The sequence below is a fragment of the Mercenaria mercenaria genome, chromosome 10, assembly GCF_021730395.1.
Source record: "Mercenaria mercenaria strain notata chromosome 10, MADL_Memer_1, whole genome shotgun sequence".
NCBI classification, from domain to species: Eukaryota; Metazoa; Mollusca; class Bivalvia; order Venerida; family Veneridae; genus Mercenaria; species Mercenaria mercenaria.
The window spans coordinates 78,743,458-78,762,436 of NC_069370.1; the positions used below are offsets into that span (position 1 = coordinate 78,743,458).

Genomic DNA, 18,979 nt, shown 5'->3' on the forward strand with positions numbered 1-18,979 from the left:
ACTTGAAAAAGATGACTGCCTGTGGCCAATGGATGACCCATATTGTTTTGAGGGTCAAGGGCACAGTCATGGTCAAACAACCTCGATAGCCTGGTGGTAGAGCATCTATTTTGAGTGTAGCAGGTTGTGGGTTCAATCCCCGGCCGCATCATACCAAAGACTTGAAAAATTGTACCAGTAGCTCCCTTGCTTGGTGCTCGGCATTAAAAAGGGAAACTGGCCTCTTTTCTCATACCCTCTTGGTGATGGATTCCATCAGAAATGAGGTGTTGAGAGTGATTAATATAAGTTGTAGAACTTGTTTTACAATCGACCTGAAATAAATTAGTATAAATAAAAAAGGACACAGTGACCTTGAGACTGAAAATGGTTTCCGCTGTGTATCTATAGAAGGTTTTGACCTTCAGTTGACATAGGATGATTACCTGCAATCAGTAGATAAGCTTTATTGTTTTTGGGGGTCAGTAAGTCAAGGTCATGTTTGCCCAGTGGTCTAGTGGTAACATGCTTGATTATCAGTCCAGAGGTCTGGGGTTCGAATCTTGATCCAGGCACTGGAAATTTCACCTAACTAAGAGGCCAGTTCTGGTTTTCTCAAGGAAAGATGCTTCATGTATATCGGTGCTATACAACAAGCACATTACGGAACCAGACTGTCTATTCACAGAGAGTTATTTTAAGTTAACTGAACAGGCCTGTATCTAAAAACACTTTCTCTCTCTTCTTGAGGCTTTATCCCCCTCTGTCCCTCTGGTCAGATCGCTCTGTGTCTACTAGTGGAGGATGAATTTCAGGCCCTGAGATGTAATGTTTTTTACCATTAGAATTTAGCTATCACAAGACTATTCAGAATATTTTGGCATCATTTTATTATGTCGACATTATTTTTAAAATATTTATGTTGTTATGGTTACAGGGTGTGGTCATTGTAAGAAGATGAAACCAGAGTACCAGGAAGCTGCTCAGACGTTGAAAACAGAAAATGTAAGATGTTGTTTCATGGCATTAAAACTTGATTGTAAGACAGTAACCATTTCCTTATCCTGAAACATGAGTGTTAAGAACATAATTTTGTGATGTTGAAACGTTTGTAGTCTTTGTGAATGAGAATATTTGCAAAATTATTAATGGGCATAAGTAAATGGTTTATATTACATTTTAATGTGATCAGTCTCACAGCTAAAAAACAGATTTTATATATATATTGTAACAGCAAGATTATCCTTCTCTGCATTGATGTCTAATTTATCACATTTTATGAAAAATTTTGCAAACATTTAAATACATAAAACATCTACATTTTGTACTTTTTGTATGTTATGTTATTTTTCATGATTTCAGTAACTGATTTTCTTGACATGAGGAATAATATCAGTGAATAATAGTATACCTATAGTTAATGAGCCGCCAGATAGTTAAATAATGGTTACCAATAGCCTGCCTGCCTGGTGCCTGGCATTAAATAATAGGAATTAGGAAGAACTGCTGTTCAAAGTATGCAGGTGTCTCATAAGCCAACTTGGCTGGCCTTTTCAGTAGGGGTGACACTAAAATAAAAACAAAACACACTTATAGATCTATCAATGATATTCTATGTAAATGAAATCTTGATAAGGCAACCAAAGATTTGCATCTATTTAGGATACTTGTTTAAGATTATTTACCATGTCTATAAATTTTGTTTTAGATTGATGGCACTCTAGCAGCTGTTGATGTAACAATAGATAAAAAATTAGGAGACCAGTTTAAAATTCAAGGATTCCCAACAGGTAAACAGTTGATTAATACAATAATGTATGTAAAAAGTATTTATTATAATAAGTAGTCTGCAATACTTCTAAACTTCTTTTTTTAGCTCATCTGAGTCTTTGAAAAAAAAAGATGAGTTATTGTCATCACTTGATCGGCATTGGCGTTGGCGTTGCCAGGTTAAGTTTTATATGTTTAATTTAAGTCAGTTTTTCTCCTAAACTGTCAAAGCTATTGCTTTAAAACTTGCAACACTTGTTCACCATTATCAACTGACACTGTACAGCAAGAAACATAACTCCATCCTGCATTTTGTAAGAATTATGGCCCCTTTTGGACTAAGAATATATCAGATTTCTTGGTTAAGTTTTATGTTTAGGTCAACTTTTCTCCTAAACTATCAAAGCTATTGCTTTGAAACTTGCAACACTTGTTCACCATCATAAGTTGACTCTGTGCAGCAAGAAACATATCTCTATCCTGCTTTTTGCAAGAATTATGGTTCCTTTGAGCGTCTGCACCGGCAAAGCAGTGCTCTTGTTTCTGTTTATGCTACTTTCTGTTGAGCTTTTAAGGTTAACTTTAGTATCATTAATATTATTTTCGGGGATTAGTCTTTGCAGATTTTGTTGTTGAGTCAATCCACAACATTTTATCTCAACAAATTAGTAAAATTCCCATTTATTTTATATTTTTGATTTCTAATCTCTACAGAATAGCAGTTAGCCTAAACCAAGAAATTTTGCCCATAAAATGAATTGATTTTCTGTATATGAAAATGTTATTTTTGCTGTTTTTTTCATAACAGTCTGTGAACAGTTTTTTTTTTTCAAATTGTTAATAGTGCATTAGAGACATGGACATTTCACTAAAAAAAGGGATGAAAATGATTGTAAGATACAGAACTAGAAAATGTTTAACAATTGAAAAAAAATAGTGTATAGTTATTCATTTAGAATCTGATGTTACACATTAATAATTGTTCTAAAATTGTCCTATCTTCTTTCATTTCAGTGAAATATTTCAAGTAAGTATAAGGACATACATACAGTCTTTTCTGACACATGCACAGAACATGTACAATTAAAGTAAAATATATTTCTAAAGAACTGTTACAGTGAATTAATTGTCATTTATTACCAAATTCTGAAAAAAATGTCTGTCTATAGCTTGTTGAAATGCATCTTCCTGCTGCAGTTTGTGAAAAAAAAAAAATCAAGGCAAAATTCTTATTGTAAAGTTTAAAGTGCAAGAAATCAGATTAGGCATAGATTGAACTTTGAAGAATAGTTTTGGAATTGTTAATTTTGTGCATATGTGTATTACAGTCTTGGAATTGTTTGTTAATTTAACTTGTACATGTATAACACAGTTTTGGAATTGTTTGTAAAGTTTTAAGAGCATATGTATGTACAAAACATTCTTTTTTTCAGAGACGGAGAATTCAAGTTTGATTTTAATGAAAGAACAGCTGATAAAATTGTAGATTTTATGAAAGAGTGAGTATTATTAAAGAATTTTCTACGCATAGTAATATTGGAACATCATATTGTTATTGTTAGCTTTAAATAGAAAACGTTTCAAAGACTCTGTATGTAAAACAGTGAAATATTTCAAATTTCAAAACCAGATAGGAATATCAAATATGAGAAATATGTTAAGTATAAGTAGTTGCAGCCCGCCCTGTTGATTCAGTAAGTAGTTGCAGCCCGCCCTGTTGATTCAGTAAGTACTTCCAGTCCACCCTGTTGATTCAGTAAGTAGTTCCAGTCCGCCCTGTTGATTCAGTAAGTAGTTCCAGTCCACCCTGTTGATTCAGTAAGTAGTTCCAGTCCGCCCTGTTGATTCAGTAACTAGTTCCAGTCCACCCTGTTGACTCAGTAAGTAGTTCCAGTCCGCCCTGTTGATTCAGTAAGTAGTTCCAGTCCACCCTGTTGATTCAGTAAGTAGTTCCAGTCCACCTTGTTGACTCAGTAAGTAGTTCCAGTCCATCCTGTTGACTCAGTAAGTAGTTCCAGTCTGCCCTGTTGATTCAGTAAGTAGTTCCAGCCCGGCCTGTTGACTCAGTAAGTAGTTCCAGTCCGCCCTGTTGATTCAGTAAGTAGTTCCAGCCCACCCTGTTGATCCAGTAAGTAATTCCAACCCTGTTGATTCATTAGATGGAAGACTCTGGTTTGGTAGTTGTAGGTTAAATCTCTTGAAAGTTACATATTCTCTGTGAGAACAGACAGAAGTCTGTGCCAAGGCATTATGTTCTCTGTGATGATAAATAGAAATCTGTGGCAAAGCATCATGTTCTCTGAGAGGATAGGTAGAAATCTATTGCAAAGTATTTGTTATATGCAAGGATTACTAGAAGTCTCTGTCAAGACATATGCTCTCTGTGAGGATAGATAGAAGTCAAGGCATGTTTAAAAAGATATAAATATCATCATTATTTTGTTATTTTGTAATAATATGAAACCATGTATTACATTTTCAGTCCAAAAGAGCCCCCACCGCCGCCAGAGCCAGAAAAGTCATGGGAAGAGACAGAGAGCAAAGTTGTACACCTTACTGATGAAGATTTTAAGACGGTCCTTAAAAAGAAGAAACATGCTCTAGTTATGTTTTACGCACCTTGTAAGTCATTTTCTGTATTGTTTATATAAGACTGGAAATGTCAGGTGAATTAACTAGTACTTAGAATATACTTGTGGATGGATAGCTCAGTGGTTTGCACACTGGCTTTCCAATCCTGAGGTTGGGGGTTCGATCCCCGGCAGCTACTCAGGAATTTTCAGAAACGCTTTTCAGTGTTTCCCACCCAACTAGAGGTGTACTGGTCAGGAACCCAGGCAATCCTTGCGTGTATCAGTGCTATACTCTGGGCACGTTAAAGAACCAGGCTGCCTATTCGCAACGAGCTAGGCTAAGTTAGCCGGACAAGCCTGTATCTGATTTCTGATCTCTCTGTCGTGGGGGCTTTGTCTCACTCTGTCCCTCTGGTCAGATCGCTCTGTGTCTGAACTAGTAGAGGATGAATACTGTGCCCTGTGTGGCTGCATTTGAACTACAGTCGAATACCGTTACCTCGATATTCAAGGGACTGTAAAAATTGCATCGACGTATCCGAAGTTCGACGTAACGATTTCGACTATCTGGGACTACTTAGTACTTGTGTCGGACGTCTATATTGTCATTATATCCAATTCTTTTTTCCAGAGGGTTTGAAAGAGGAAAGAAATAATATAAAACGTAAATATTTAATTTTATTGACAAATGAAACATCTTAATTAAATATATACATAGCTACAATGTTTCATTTTTTCAAAATACATGTATACAATTAAACATTAGCATTTTTATTCCTTCCCTAAGCAAGTCTGGATGTAGTGGTAATATTCCTAGTTGAGTAGTCATTTTGACTGTGCTTCGATAACGAAAATTTGCCAGTTAAATACGCATATTGTTACTCAATCCTAAATGGCAGATTTTTACTCCGTCAAAGAGAAAATATTTCATCCAAATTAGTTGTGATATTGGAAAACAGATTTCCTGTGTTTTATAAGACTAATTATTGGGAATTAAATGCGAACTTCCTGACATTTAAATTGGATTAAAGATTAAATAACAAACAAAACAAACACACAAACTAACTTGAATATGATTAATACATCGCCGGACAACAATAGGTTGATTTTCACACCTTACAAATAACATAGATATTTTTTGACAAGCTGTGATATCGACAAAACCAGGTGTAAAAACAGTACAGGTATGTTGACGGGACTGAAAAATCTCATCGAGCTAAACAAAATATCGAGCTAATTATATCGAGGTAATGATAGATAATTACATTAAGATAAATAGGGAAAAATCGGGACCGACTCAAACACATCGTGCTAACCGGAGTATCGAGCTAACCGATGTCGAGGTAACGATGTTCAACTGTATTTTAAGCGCCTTTGAACGTGAAATTGATCATGAAAAGGGCGCTATATAAATCTGGTATAATAATAATAATAATTGTCAGCTTTAAATCTATGCTTATACTCTGTTGCTCAAGTCTGATTCAAATTTTGTTTAAGGTTTAGTTATGTTATTCTTTAAAAGATTATACAGTCACAGTGTTTAAATATTTAGCCTGACAAATGTGTGATTACTATTTTAGGGTGTGGCCATTGTAAAAAAGCTAAACCAGAGTATATGTCTGCAGCAGAACAGTTTAAAGATGACCCAAAGGTTAGTCTTATTCCAAAAAAAACCCCAACAGCTTTTAGCTCGCCTATTCAAAGAATAGTCTGAGCTATTCTACTCACCCTGGCATCGGTGTCACACCATGGTTAAAGTTTTGCATGCAAGTATGTATAGCTGTCACTTAAAGGCATATAGCTTTGAAACTTATTTTTTTCTTTTTCAGGGTCAATAACCAACCTCACAGGATAAAGTCCCACAACTCTGACATGTATTTTGGGCAAATTATCCCCCCTTTTTTACTTCGAAAATCCTTGATAAAGTTTTGCATGCAAATTACTATCTCCAAAAGTAATGCAGATACTGGATTAAAACTATAGATATTTTAACATTTAGGGTAATATTACTGCTTCTGGGACAACAGTTGGAATAGTCGAGTATTGTTTGTCTTATGAACAGCTTGTATATAATGGAAGTTTGACAGTTATCAACATAGAAAATAGCTTGGTTGCAGTAAAACAGTTACACTAGAATTAAGTCTCAGCTGTCCACAAGTCTAAATTCTGTATTTATGAGGAAAGCTCTGTAGTTTTTTGTGTGTGTGTTTTGTATTAGGTGTGGCAGGTTGAAGTTGTTCGGAATGTTTTGATATAATAGGATTGTTAAAATAGTAGGTTGATCTGGGATGCTGTATTCAGCTTGAGTAAATTTGCCATGTCAGAAAGGACGAAGGGTGCAAGCGCCGAGTATGTTCCAACCTGGCCAAAATTCATGAGAACAGAATATAAAATCCCAGATCTAGCTTTTGTTACAATGACCCTTTCATTATATACCTCCACAATTTGGTTAATGATCAAAGTCTTCAATGATCATGATGTTGAAATAGAACTGAGTGTTTTTAGCTCACCTGAGCACAAAGTGCTCAAAGGTGAGCTTTAGTGATCACCCTGTGTCCGGCGTCCGTCGTCGTCCGTCGTCCGTCCGTCCGTCCGTCCGTCCGTCGTCAACAATTTGACTGTTAACACTCTAGAGGTCACATTTTTGGCCCAATCTTAATGAAACTTAGTCAGAATGTTACCCTCGATAAAATCTTGGACGAGTTCGATATTGGGTCATCTGGGGTCAAATACTAGGTCACCAGGTCAAATCAAAGGAAAAGCTTGTTAACACTCTAGAGGTCACATTTTTGGCCCAATCTTAATGAAACTTGGTCAGAATGTTACCATCAATAAAATCTTGGACGAGTTCGATATTGGGTCATCTGGGATCAAAAACTAGGTCATCAGTTCAAATCAAAGGAAAAGCTTGTTAACACTCTAGAGGTCACATTTTTGGCCCAATCTTTATGAAACTTGGTCAGAATGTTACCCTCAATAAAATCTTGGACGAGTTCGAAATTGGGTCATCTGGGGTCAAAAACTAGGTCATCAGGTCAAATCAAAGGAAAAGCTTGTTAACACTCTAGAGGTCACATTTTTGGCCCAATCTTAATGAAACTTGGTCAGAATGTTACCCTCAATAAATTCTTGGACGAGTTTGATATTGGGTCATCTGGGGTCAAAAACTAGGTCACCAGGTCAAATCAAAGGAAAAGCTTGTTAACACTCTAGAGGTCACAATTTTGGCCCAATCTTAATGAAACTTCACCAGAATGTTAATCTTGATGATCTTAAGATCCAGTTTGAATCTGGGTCATGTCGGATCAAAAACTAGGTCACCGGGTCAAATCAAAGGAAAAGCTAGTTTACACTGTAGAGGCCACATTTATGACCATATCATAATGAAACTTGGTCAGAATGTTAATCTTGAGGATCTTAAGGTCAAGTGTAAATCTGGGTGAGGTAGGGTCAAAAACTAGGTCACTAGGTCAGATCAAAGGAAAAGCTTGTTAACACTGTAGAGGCCATATTTATGACTGTATCTTCATGAAACTTAGTCAGAATCTTAAACTTGATGATCTTTAGGGCAAGTTTGAATCTGGGTCATGTCGGATCAAAAACTAGGTCACCGGGTCAAATCAAAGGAAAAGCTAGTTAACACTTTAGAGGCCACATTTATGACCATATCTTAATGAAACTTTGTCAGAATGTTAATCTTGATGATCTTTAGGTCAAGTTTAAATCTGGGTCAGTTAGGGTCAAAAACTAGGTCACTAGGTCATATCAAAGGAAAACCTTGTTAACACTCTAGAGGCCACATTTATGACTGTATATTCATGAAACTTAGTCAGAATGTTAAACTTGATGATCTTTAGGTCAAGTTCAAATCTGGGTCATGTCGGGTCAAAAACTAGGTCACAGGGTCAAATCAAAGGAATGGCTAGTTAACACTTTAGAGGCCACATTTATGACCATATCTTAATGAAACTTGGTCAGAATGTTAATCTTAATGATCTTTAGGTCTGTAGGTCAGGTGAGCGATACAGGGCCTTCATGGCCCTCTTGTTTTCTGTTCTATTTATAGAACTGTGTCGGGTCATGCATATAAATGAAAGTAGTTCGGCAACATACAATACAAAGGGTACAATACAGAATTATTTTCTGCCTGTTCATATTTACTTGTGAAATACAATCTTTATACATTTGTATTTGACACAATTTATATAGGTATAAAATATAAGGCTTTTCTTTCTATTGAGGGGAAGTTGTCATGTGGCTTTATTTGCAAGTAAAGTAATATAAAAAGAAAACTTACAAACATACACATTCTTAATACCTTTACAGGTAGTATTTGCTGCCATGGATTGTACTGTACATAAAACTTCATGTAGTGCTCATGATGTGAGTGGATATCCTACATTTAAATACTTCAACTATGGAAAGAATTCACAGAAATATATGGGTGGTAGAGAGGTAAGCTGTATGTCCCTGAGTGCACGTCTTGTGAAATTATATTGTAGCAATCCTCTATTGCCTGGTGTTTAGAAGTAAAATGCATTATTTGCCTGGTAATTACTTTTCAGGCCCACCTTGTACCCTGTATATACATTAATAAGAACTGTAAATATCTCTGAATATATTCTTCAGATGGCACATTGAAAATCTACCTTCTTACAAAGGTTGTTGAAATTTGTTTTTACAGTTTTAAAGACCTGGTCCTGACAAAACTAGACATATAAGACATTTACTTATCTATAAGTCCAGTAACATATTTTGATCACTGACTATTGCTACACAAGAAATAAGGCATAATTTAGATCTTAACTATCACTGCAACAAGCAAGGGCTACAATCTGGACCAACTGTTGTTCAATGTGGAAAGCTTTATTTAGTGTCTGAAGATTTAAAACTTGGATATCTCCTTGATTTCTATCAGTTTTAACAACACATGTGAAGACATAAATATTTCCTTTTACAGGAACCAGATTTTGTAAAGTTTATGAAAGATCCCCTGAATACTGAGCCGGAACCCAATAAACCTCCATCACCAACACCAGAAGAGCACTGGAGCGATGTAACTGGGTACCAGAATGTTGCTTTCCCACCAGGAGATACTTTTGACAAGTTTATAAACCAGCATAACTCTGTACTTGTTATGTTTTATGCACCATGTGAGCATATTTGTTATCTATCTATCAAATACTGTAAAACCATTATTATTAGTGGGGGACTGAATTTTGTGGTTTAAAGCTTTTTGTGCTTGCATCAATCCTTGAAATTAAATCACAATGAATATAAAGCTAATTCCCCTGGTATTTTCTCTTTAAAAAATTGAATCAACATATTCATGTTGCCCCAAAATGACGGTTTCATGTTCAAATTTCACATACTCACACTTCTTGAAATGCAAGTGACTTTGGCCCAAACTTGCTAAAACTGCAATGTCAATGACTCAGCTTTAAGTTTAGATCTGATGTAAGGCAAAAAACAACAACTAAAAACAGACAAAAAATTATCAAATGAAATGAATGTTTGACTAGCCTAAGAAGTTTCCTAAATAGCATCTCAGCAACTTCAAAAAAATACTGAAAGGTAAATTATCTAAATTTTACATTGTGAAACATTAAATTCATAATTCATGTAAATGTCTACAAAATTATTTCTATTAACAGTCATTGTCAGCAGATACCTAAAGGAATTTGAATTTAAGGTTATATTGTGGGCAAGTAATTTTTTGGTTTCTAGTTGAAACACTGGGAGAGCTTTGCAAGAAAAACTGGAAAAATCAAATTTTAAACCATTATAATCAAATGCTTAACTTTGCAAGTTTACTTGATTTGTCAATACATGTACCTTTTTTCCTCAATTTTGACACTTTACCTAAAAAAATATCATACTAGAGGCATTTTTGACCAACATACTTAAAAAACCTTGTGATATTTTTTATTTAGTTTTTATGCCCCTGCAGCTTGATGTGCAGATGACCTTAAAGGAAGGAGCTTTTGTTGTGACTATCTTTACCACAGTTTTGGTCCTTCAATAGTTCTGCACTATAGAATATAGAGAAAATCTCGTGTGTCCAACTCCTCAAACACTTTTAAAAGGATATGGTTGAAAGTTTCACAGATAAAGGACAACTCCTCATACACTTTTTGAAAGAATTGATTCAAAGTTGCTCCGATGCACAACCTTATCAGAATACAGCTTGCTTCAAACTTTTAGTCTAATATCCTAATGTGAAGGTGGTCTGTACTAAAAATTTTGCTATTTAGAGGATGGTGCAGTAAGTGAGAGCATCCGTGTCCTATGGACTTAATTCTGGTTTATACAGTCCTTTTTCTCATGACTCCACAAACTGTTGGAAAAAACCTTGTATTTATGTATATGAAATATCTGTCAAAGCCAGTTGAACAAAATTGTGAGTAAAGTTGAAATTTTGCATGTAGAAATTTTTTGTACTTTGCAAAAATTTACGAGTGCAAAAAGAGTTAAATTCTAACCCTGTCTTTAAACAAAAACACAAAATTTTTTGCCCATGAAATTAAATGATTTCACAGTAAACATTTTGTGCAGTACTGCAAGGAATGTTTTGTAATATTTTTTGTGTGTTGTTTATTGTTTAGATTTATGTTTTGAAGTTGTAACTTAAATTGTTGGAATTTTTAGCTTGAAAGTTCCCATTTGGAATGAATAGAACAATTAAATTCTAGACAAGGTCATGACAAAATAAAAAATCCTTGCATGTATCAGTGCTATACACTGGGCACGTTAAAGAACCAGGCTGTCTATTCGCAACGAGCTAGGCTAAGTTAGCTGGATAAGCCTGTATCTGATTTCTGATCTCTCTGTTGTGGGGGCTTTGTCTCACTCTGTCCCTCTGGTCAGATCGCTCTGTGTCTGTACTAGTAGAGGATGAATTATGTGCCCTATGTGGCTGCATTTGAACTATGTAAAGCGCCTTTGAACGTGAAATTGATCATGAAAAGGTCGCTATATAAATCTGGTATTATAATAATAATAATAATGACAAGCATCATATATTCTACCCCAGCATCCTTTCCAGGCTGATAAAGATGGAAACAGTTCTTATCTTAGTGAACATCCAGAACTGAGTGTCAGACAAGATAGTACTGACACACAAGAATCAAACCCAGATTGTTCACTCTATAGTCTAACCTGCTAGCCACAGATTCCCTTAAGTAATTAAAAATGCAAAGGTACCAATAAATATTTGTACGAAAAAACATGTATAAAGTGTAGAAGCTTGTGAATAGCATTGTTAAACTCCCAGATACAAAGTATATGGGGCTATATTGGAGTCGTGCATCCATCCATATTCATGTCCGCTCTGTATCTTTTTAACCTCTGGGAAGATTTTCATAAAACGAGCATCAGTTGTTTACCTTATCGAGACGACATGCAGAATGCACAACCCAGGTCACTTTGTCTTAGGATAATGTCACACTTGAAGGTCAAATACTTTTACTTTGTGTCCACTCCATATCTTCTAAACTGCTTTGAAAATTTTCATAAAACTAGCAAATAATTACCTCATCAAGATGACATGCAAAGCGCACAGCCAAGGTCATTAGGTTCAATGTCAAGGTCACTCTTATAGTTCACAGATCAAATAGATCTAATTTGTGACGGCTCCATATCTTCTTAACTATTGGAAGGTTTTACATAGAACTAGCATCAAGTGTTGAACTCCTCTTGACATGATGCACGTTGCACAACCCAGATCACTAGGTTCAAGGTCAAGGTCACACATAGAGGTCAAATATCAAATAGCTCAAATTTCTGTCTGTTCCATATCTTCTAAACCACTGAAACAAGTTTCATGAAATAAGCATAAATTATTAACCTCGTCAAGATGGTATGCAGAGTGCACATTAAAAAAAGGTCACAGAGGTCAAAGATCAAATAGCTCAAATCCGTGTATTAACGGCTGGAAGGATTTGCATAAAACTAGCAACAATTTTTAACCTCATCCAGATGACATGCAGAGTGCACAACTGAGATCATTAGGCTCAAGGTCAAGGTCACACTTGAAGGTCAGAGGTCATGATCGCAACATTTAACTTTCCATTTGTCAAAATGCCTTCTGGAGGTATTAATCACTCTAGTTCTGTAGCTCTATTTATTAAAACATGTAATAGTTAATGCTGTGTATTTTGTTTTCAGGGTGTGGTCATTGTAAAGCAATGAAACCTGCTTATGGTGAAGCTGCTACACTGTTAAAGGGCGAAAATGTAAGTAAACATTTTATCACAGGTTTAACATGTTGGGAGTAAAATAAAGCTGTTACATAATTTTGGTATTGTACTTGGCGGGCGGGCTGGCGGCGTCCACAAACTTTGTCCGGAGCATTTCTTCTTCATGTGTGGAGGAATTTTGATTTAACTTGGCACAAATGTTTACCACTGTGAGACGGAGCGTCATGTGCAATAACCAGGTCCCTAGGTCTAAGGTCAAGGTCACAGAGGTCAGAGGTCAAATTCAAGAAAAAATGAGTCGGGAGCATTTCATCTTCATGCATGGAGAGATTTTTAGCTCGACTGTATGAAGTATAATGAGAGCTATCCTACTCTCCCCGGCGTCGGCGTCCCCACCTTGGTTAAAGTTTTTTTACACTTTCTCTTTTTTCAACTTATCTCTGTAATTACTTGACGGATTTTATTCAAACTTGAAATACTTATTCCTCATCATCATCCACATCATCTGACATAAGAGCCATAACTCTGGCACCAGTATTTCATGAATTATCCCCCCTTTTCACTAAGATTTTCAGGTTAAAGTTTTGATGCACTTTCACTCTATCTCTGTTATTACTGAATGGATATGATTCAAACTTAAAATAGTTGTTCAGCATCATCACCCACATCATATGACACAAGGTGCATAAGTCTGGCACCATTTTTTCATGAATTATTCCCCCATTTTACTTAGAATTTCAGGTTAAAGTTTTGGTGCACTTTCACTCTGCCTCTGTTATTTCTGAATGGATTTGATTCAAACTTAAAATAGTTGTTCAGCATCATCACCCACATCATATGACACAAGATGCATAACTCTGGCACAATTTTTCATGAATTATTCCCCTTTTTACTTAGAATTTCAGGTTAAAGTTTCATGCACTTTCACTCTATCTCTGTTATTACTAAAGGGATCTGATTCAAACTTAAACAATTGTTCAACATCATTACCCTTATCATATGACACAAGGTGCATAACTCTGGGACCAATTTTTCATGAATTATTTCCCCTTTTTACTTAGAATTTTAGGTTAAAGTTTTGATGCACTTTCACTCTGTCTCTGTTATTACTGAATGGATTTGATTCAAACTTAAAATAGTTGTTCAACATTATCACCCACACCATATGATGCAAGGTGCATAACTCTTGCACCAATTTTTCATTAATTATTCCCCCTTTTTACTTAGAATTTTAGGTTAAAGTTTTGATGCACTTTCACTCTGTCTCTGTTATTACTGAATGGATTTGATTCAAATTTAAAATAGTTGTTCAACATCATCACCCACACCATATGACACAAGGTGCATAACTCTGGCACCAATATTTAATGAATTATGCCCCTTTTTGCTTAGGATATACTCATATAGTGTTTTGATAAATTTTATCTTTACCTCTCTTATTACTTTAAGTTGATATTTTTGACATATACTCAGGCTATTGTGCTATATCTTCATCCACAATTGGAGTCATTAAACACTCCAGTGACAGCTTTAGTTTCCTCAGATGTTCCCAGTTTCACTATCCAGCATCGAAATAGTCGAGCGAGCTGTCTCCTGTGACAGCTCTTGTGATGTAACTTGGCACAATTGTTCACAATCGTGAGATGGAGTGTCATGAGCAAGAACAAGGTCCCAAGGTCTAAGGTGGTCACACTTAGAGGCCAAAGGTCAGATATAAGAATTACAACTTTGTCCGTAGTATTTCTTCTTCATGTATAGAGGGATTTTGATGTAACTTGGCACAATTGTTCTCCATCATGAGTCAGAGTGTAATGCGCAAGAACCAGGTCTTTAAATCTAAGGTCAAGGTCACACTTAGAGGTCAAAGGTCTAATATAAGAATGAAAGCCCTTGTTTTCATATTTTTGAAGCTACTGTCATGACAAAAATGTGGCTTCTAATAAGCTCTTATGGGCGTAATTTATGACTATGGCACCCTTGCAGCAGACACTTCCATAAAGTTAAACACTTTAACAATAAGGAAAAAAAGCTATAGGACAAAATGCGATTAATGATTTTAGCATGAGCCAATTTGTTATCATAAAAATGGCAGTTTTATATACTTAATACATATAGATTATATAACATACATTAGAACAGACAACTCAATGTATAATAAAAAAAATGAAATTGCCAATATATTAGTGAATTTATGACCAGAAAAGGATCAGTTGATGTGAAAAATTAGGTGCCAACAGGTGGCGCTTTTAACGTTAATGCTTAAGTGTCAAATAAAAAAATACATATATTCTGAAACTATAACCGAGCCAAATTTCATAATTTTCCGTCTCTTCTGCAGTCCTGTCCTAAGGTGTGGATCGACCATAATTGTTTTATCTGCAATGTTTTATTTAGAATTACTGTTGCCGTATTTGTATGAACAATTTAGTGAATGAGATATTTCATGTATTTGCAGCATGCAGGTGTGCTAGCAGCTGTTGATGCAACACTAGAACATGCCTTAACTAGTAGATTTGAAGTGAGAGGATATCCCACACGTAAGTATATCTACCAAGCTCGAAGTGAATTTATAAGCATTTGAACATTACAGAATCAGAAAATTTGACTTACAAGGTACCGCCCAGGTTATTCAAATAAACAAAAAGAAATTGAAAATGATAATTTTTAGCTTTACTATTCAAAGAATAGGGAGGGCTCTTGTACATGCTCTGGCATTGCCATTCCTTTCAGGTTGAAGTTTTACGAAAGCTCAATTTTACTATTAACTTCTTAACCCTTATCATGCTAAATACGATTGATTCTGCCTTTGCGACCAGCGTAGATCATTATCAGCCTGCACATCCATGCAGTCTGATCATGATCTGCACTGTTCACAATTCAGTCAGTATTGTTTTGGTAAACACCCCTTTTAACAGTTAATGGTACTATCCAAATTGAAGGATGGACAAGTTCATTATAGAAATTTAGCAGGGTGAGGGTTAACTACTGTGCCAATTATCTTCAAATTTCATATTAGGGTTTATCTTCAAAGGGGCAGACATCTGGTAGTTTAGGATCAGGTAGCCAAAAGGTCAAGGTCACAGGGGTCAAATATTGTAACGGATTGGTTAAATGGCAAGCTTCTCTGTCTCACTATATGTTCTTAACTGTTGACCCGACTCACTACTTGAGCATTGGTGGCTCGAGGACCGGGGCTCGCTGCTAGAGTGTCAGTGGCTTGAGGATCCGGGCTCACTACTAGAGAATCAGTGGCTCGTGGACACGGGTTCACTACTAGAGCATTGGTGGCTGAAAGACCCAGGCTCACTACTAGAGCATCAGTGGCTCAAAGACACAGACTCACTAAAGCAGTTTATGTGGTTCCCGCCAATTTTCCTAACATGTCCTATGTTTAGATCACTCTAAACCCTAGATAACTGGAGAACCTGTTTAGCCCTTGGTACCTCTAGCAGTATGTGTTTTAACCTTAATTCATTTTATCCAAAACATTTAATAATGGTACATTTTTACAGTGCTTTGTCAAAATTTGCAATAAAAGTTTTACGTCTTCTGAATCATTGCTTTATGGAACTTAATATTCTATTCTTTATTTCTGTTTTTCAGTTAAATATTTCAAGTAAGTATGATCACTTTTTTATGTTCAGTAGTGTTTATTTCATTTTAGTCACTGTGTTAACCATAGAACTTAAAACCATGTGACATTTTAGCTCATCTGAGCACAAAGTGATCAAGGTGAGCTACTGTAATCACTGTGTCCTTCGTCCATTATTGTCCTTTGTGGGTCATCAGCACTTAAACTGTTAAAAGGTCAAGGTCACAGGGGTCAAATATTGTAACGTGTTGTCACAGTCTTGGCCAAATTTTAATGAAACTTGGTTGGAATTCGTTACTTTGTCATCAGTGGTCAAAAACTAGGTCATTAGGTCAGTTTAATAGGAAAATCTTGTTAACCCTCTGCAGAGGCTACAGTTTCTACCTAAAATTCATAAAACTGTGTCAGAATGTTTGTCTGTGAAATCTAGGTCAAGGCTGAAACTTAGTTACCTAATGTTTTAAAGTGGGTCACTTTGTCAAATCTTATAAAAACCTTGTTAACACTTTGGAGCCCACATTTTCTACTTGATATCAATCTTTGTCAGAATGTCTCCATGAAATATAGAAAAAGCATGGTTAACAATCTAGAGGTAACATTTTCAACATGATCTTAATAAGACTGTCAGAATATTTCTTTAGAATTTAAAATAAATTGATATCTGGGTCATAATAGGTAAAAATATATGTCACTAGGTCAAGTTATTGAAAAACTTGGTAAATGATCTACCTGATATGCATAGAACATGGTCAGAATATGTGTTTCTATGAAATCTAGACCAAGTTAGATACTGGGTTATCTGGAATAAGAGCTAGATTAGGTGAGTGATACAAGACCTTCAGGGCTCTCTTATTTTAGAATTGCAAATATATATCAGACAACTAGGTTTGCCAGTGGTAGTGTCTAAATAGCTACATCATGGGTGTCCCCTATATCAGTGTTACTATACAACACCCACTTGCATCATTGTGCCAGAAATGACTGTTGTTTCATTACATGAAAGTTTCCAAATGACTGTATTTATTTTTGTTTGTTTGAAGTCTGACATTCCTAATTTTGTCTTCAGTTTTAATGTTTCACCAAGCTATTTTAATAAGAAATTATTTCAGATGTTAAATAGCCTCTTGAGTATGTTTTATGAAGTCTCTTCTTCCACTTTTAGAGATGGTAAATTTGCTTTTGATTATGGAAGTGGGAGATCTACAGCTGATTTAGTTGCCTTTATGAAAAAGTAAGTTGGTCTCTCAGTTTGTCAAACTACTTTTGAAATCATCAAAACAATATATGCAATGCCTTGTATAGACTTTACCTATACTTGAAAGGAAAATACCAAGTAGACTTAGCACAAGTCTGCAGGTAAATACCTAGTAAAATTAGGTGCTAGCCCGAAGTTAAATACCTAGTAGAATAAGCACTAGCCTGAAGGTAGATACCTAATAAAACTAACACTAGCACGAAGGTAAATACCTAGTAAAATTAGCAGAAGCCTAAAGGTAGAGACCTAGTAAAGTAAGCATAAGTCCAAATGTAAATACATGGTAAAATAAGAACAAGCCCAAAGGCTGATACCTAGTAAAACAAGTGCAAGCCTAAAGGTAGATGCCTAGTAAATTTAGCACTTGTCTAAAGGTAAATACCTAGTAAAACTAGCAGAAGCCCAAAGGTTGATACTTAGTAAAACAAGTGTAAACCCAGAGGTAAATTCCTAGTAAAATGTACCCTAGTCCGAAAATAGATACCTGGTATAATTAGCACAAGCCCAAAGGTAGGTGCCTAGTAAAATTAGCATAAGCTGGAAGGTGAATACCTAGTAGAATAAGCACTAATCCTAAGGTGAATACCTAGCAGAATTGCTCAGGTAGAAGGTGAATTACCTAGCAGAATTAGCTCAGGCTAGAAGGTGAATTACTAGCAGAATTAGCTCAGGCTAGAAGGTGAATACCTAGCAGAATTAGCTCAGGCTAGAAGGTGAATACCTAGCAGAATTAGCTCAGGCTAGAAGGTGAATACCTAGCAGAATTAGCTCAGGCTAGAAGGTGAATACCTAGCAGAATTAGCTCAGGCTAGAAGGTGAATACCTAGCAGAATTAGCTCAGGCTAGTAGGTGAATACCTAGCAGAATTAGCTCAGGCTAGAAGGTGAATATCTAGTATGCGTAACAAGCCTTACTTAGTAAAAGTAAAGTTTGACATGTAGAAATTAGCAGTTATTTATATTAGCTTATAGACTTGAACCAGATCTTGTTACTGAGTATGAAACACATATCAGAGATTTTTTAACTATTTTACATCCCTTGATTTCCTTGTATATTCCCTGTTAAATTGTTTAAAAATTTGGTTTATATGTATAATTTATTGCAGTTTTACATTTTCTACTTAAAGTCCTAAAGAGCCAGGACCTCCACCAGAGGCAGAGCCAGCTTGGGATACCGTGAAAAGTGCCGTTAATCACCTGACAGGGGAGAATTTCAATACATTTACGGCGTCGAAAGATTCTGTACTTGTTATGTTCTATGCACCGTGGTGTGGCCATTGTAAGAAGGCCAAGCCAGGTTTCCAGGGAGCTGCAGAAAAATTAGGAGATAGCCGCCGTGCTCTAGCTGCTGTTGATTGTACTGCTGCTAAAAGTAAAGGTATGTATTTATTTCTGTGGCCATTATTTGAACTTTTATAATTTGATATTAATTGGCCTCAAATATATGATGTGACGGAGAGGATGGTAATCTTTGAGAATATACAGTCATTGTCCCATGTTTTGAGTCAAATTTCACTTTTTAAGAAGTGTACAGTCGGGGTCATGATTCTAATCCCGGGACTGCTACTGTTAAGCTCCTCTACTAACTGGCTGCTTATATAAGACGAAATTCT

At 35.8% G+C, this 18,979-nt stretch overlaps 1 protein-coding gene across 1 annotated transcript in view; it reads left to right on the forward strand.

The window, feature by feature from the left end:
- The window catches only part of LOC123561195 (protein disulfide-isomerase A5-like), a 53,686-nt gene that overhangs the window by 28,480 nt on the left and 6,227 nt on the right, over positions 1 to 18,979 (forward strand). Inside the window, exons 12-24 of the mRNA XM_053516565.1 lie at positions 917 to 984; positions 1,688 to 1,769; positions 2,764 to 2,776; positions 3,183 to 3,248; positions 4,232 to 4,371; positions 5,903 to 5,973; positions 8,649 to 8,777; positions 9,283 to 9,475; positions 12,489 to 12,556; positions 14,976 to 15,057; positions 16,124 to 16,136; positions 17,275 to 17,343; positions 18,494 to 18,744. Coding sequence (XP_053372540.1) covers positions 917 to 984; positions 1,688 to 1,769; positions 2,764 to 2,776; positions 3,183 to 3,248; positions 4,232 to 4,371; positions 5,903 to 5,973; positions 8,649 to 8,777; positions 9,283 to 9,475; positions 12,489 to 12,556; positions 14,976 to 15,057; positions 16,124 to 16,136; positions 17,275 to 17,343; positions 18,494 to 18,744 — 1,245 coding nt within the window. The remainder of the gene's footprint in view (positions 1 to 916; positions 985 to 1,687; positions 1,770 to 2,763; positions 2,777 to 3,182; positions 3,249 to 4,231; positions 4,372 to 5,902; positions 5,974 to 8,648; positions 8,778 to 9,282; positions 9,476 to 12,488; positions 12,557 to 14,975; positions 15,058 to 16,123; positions 16,137 to 17,274; positions 17,344 to 18,493; positions 18,745 to 18,979) is intronic.